The 2,164-nt window shown below is 43.8% G+C and overlaps 1 protein-coding gene across 1 annotated transcript; it reads right to left on the bottom strand.

The window, feature by feature from the left end:
• Positions 1–319: 319 nt before the first annotated feature.
• Positions 320–818, bottom strand: LOC111674047 (fibroblast growth factor receptor substrate 3-like). Its single transcript, XM_023432950.1, has 2 exons — positions 504–818; positions 320–447 (listed from the first exon to the last, which is right to left on the bottom strand). Exons 1-2 carry the CDS (start codon positions 810–812, stop codon positions 379–381), a joined length of 378 nt encoding a protein of 125 aa, XP_023288718.1. The 5' UTR covers positions 813–818; the 3' UTR covers positions 320–378.
• Positions 819–2,164: the final 1,346 nt, after the last annotated feature.

Genomic DNA, 2,164 nt, shown 5'->3' with positions numbered 1-2,164 from the left:
TGCAAGTAAAGAATCTCCGATAGACACGCGGATGTATATTGTTACACTTCTGCAGACCGCTACCGAGCGGTCTTCAACGCCGTTGTCTCGCCTCACGATCTTCGTTTATTGAAGTATATCATGAGCGCGTTTCGTTCTGTATTGACACTGTACTTCTTTTGATAACACTACAAATAGAATTCTTTAATTCATCGTAAATTAACGACCAAATTCTTGAAAGTCTTTGCGAGCCCTCAGCGCAACCCTCCAATCACCCTTTAAGGACTAAAAAACCTATCCATCCCACTAATGAGATTGATTTAGGCTCTCGGGTTATCCTTGCCTTATTTCCTAAATTATCAACTGGTCACACGTGCGTACGAGTTAATTCTCATATAATCATCGAACTGCTCGGAGGCATCTGCAAACATCCCCCGATCTGGGTAGCCACTCGGCCGCCGTGTAACACTGTCATCAGTAAACTGATATAGAACCTGCTTTATGTAAATTTGTTTCATACTAACCTGAATATTTGTTTGAACAAGATTGAAGAGTTGTGCAGCTCGCCTACACTTGAAAGCATAAATGCCAGGTCCAGTGGAGCAGCGTCTACCAGATTCAAAACTGAAGATTTCGGCATCGTAACCATAACGGCGTAAACAACGTAACGGCCACTTCACAGGCTGTTTACCACACTGATACAACACAATGTCCATATCAGTAACTTCCAAACGGCCGGGTGTTATCAAGTTGCCTAATTCGTCGACATTCATCACTTGAAAGATATTTGGATGGAGGTCGTTAATGTCTGCTCGACTATTGACACACCCCATCCTTCGTTGGTCTGGAAAAAGTATTTAACGGTTTCAAGTTGTATAACTTAGGATGATGTAGATTATTATAAGAGTCTTCATATTTAAAAATCTCGTGGGAATAAATCATTTCTTATAATGAACATTTTTTATCAAAGCAGTGTTCGGTAGTTACCAACCAGTGAGCAATGAGATATTTAGAATAAATCTTTGTAAATTACGTATATAGAACACTTAGAATATAGTAAATACAATAAATATAGAGAATACTTATAATCTAAGATGACCGCGAGCCTAAGTATTTGTTTCGACTTCACAAAGGTTGCAGATCTCACTGTCACCTTTAGCGAGAAGCAATAATAACGACTATAAAGACCAAGTTCGAGCCATGCCGCTGCTGCGCCACGAACCCCAGTTACGTTCTCTTTGAGTGATACAAGACGGCCCTCCTATCCACCCTGGGTGTATGACCTGCTACGGCAAACTACGATATGTTATTGATACCAGAGTACGGTTAAGGATTAATTGGCATGAGGCTCAACCAGGGGCAAGACCAGGGAGTAAGGTCCGGATCGACAAGAGAGTAAGGAAGGATGACGCGATATTCGCGATTATCACATTGGGAGTGGGCACAAAAAACCGAGAATATGATCAATAACCGGCGCTCAGAGCAGGATGGACTTCCGGACTAGGAGCCCAGTTAATCGGAGTCCCTAAGACTTGCATATGTTGCTACAAGTGGACCACGATTCCTCCGCATAGGAGCACCAGTCATACCCAATATGTGAATTCGCCGACACCCAATAAACCACCCACTATCAATGAACGTAACGTTAAGGAAGCAATGGCAATCAAAGGGCACGCATTACCACCGGTGTCGAGACATTGCAGTTCCGCTGACAATATGACCTTTAACCACTTGCGGTGCAAAGAAATTCTCGGTTGCGCGTGCCAGAACAGTCGAGCGGGAATCACTTCGCGGTGCGTTCAGGCAGCGTTCAGCCGACGTGCGTAACACGTCGCTGGCGTTCCGGTAACAAAAGCATGTTGACGTGCGTGGCACGTCTTTCCACCGCAAGTGGTTAAATTAGATCAGCGCGCGCTATTTTTTGACGCAATATAAATTGCTGAAGATCCTTTACCAATCCGCATTTAGGATTCAGTGGAACCTACCCTAGAAAATGTGACGCAGCGTTGAATTCGACCTTCACTGATTAGGATGGCCGAATCCAAAGGTCCAGCTTAATTTTCAGGTTATTCAACGTCTGCCTGCCTCAGCAATCAATCGGCAGACCGAAGGACTTGTAATGGATTCATAAGCAGTGAGTGGACGAGAATGAGTTTGGATTCTTTTATTTCTGCTTCTGTCCTTA

Source organism: Orussus abietinus, unplaced genomic scaffold, assembly GCF_000612105.2.
Source record: "Orussus abietinus isolate OABI.00-Male unplaced genomic scaffold, Oabi_2.0 scaffold509, whole genome shotgun sequence".
In the NCBI taxonomy this organism is placed as follows: domain Eukaryota; kingdom Metazoa; phylum Arthropoda; class Insecta; order Hymenoptera; family Orussidae; genus Orussus; species Orussus abietinus.
Note: the sequence above shows the minus strand (reverse complement) of the source record. Positions and strands in the feature narration are given on the sequence as shown.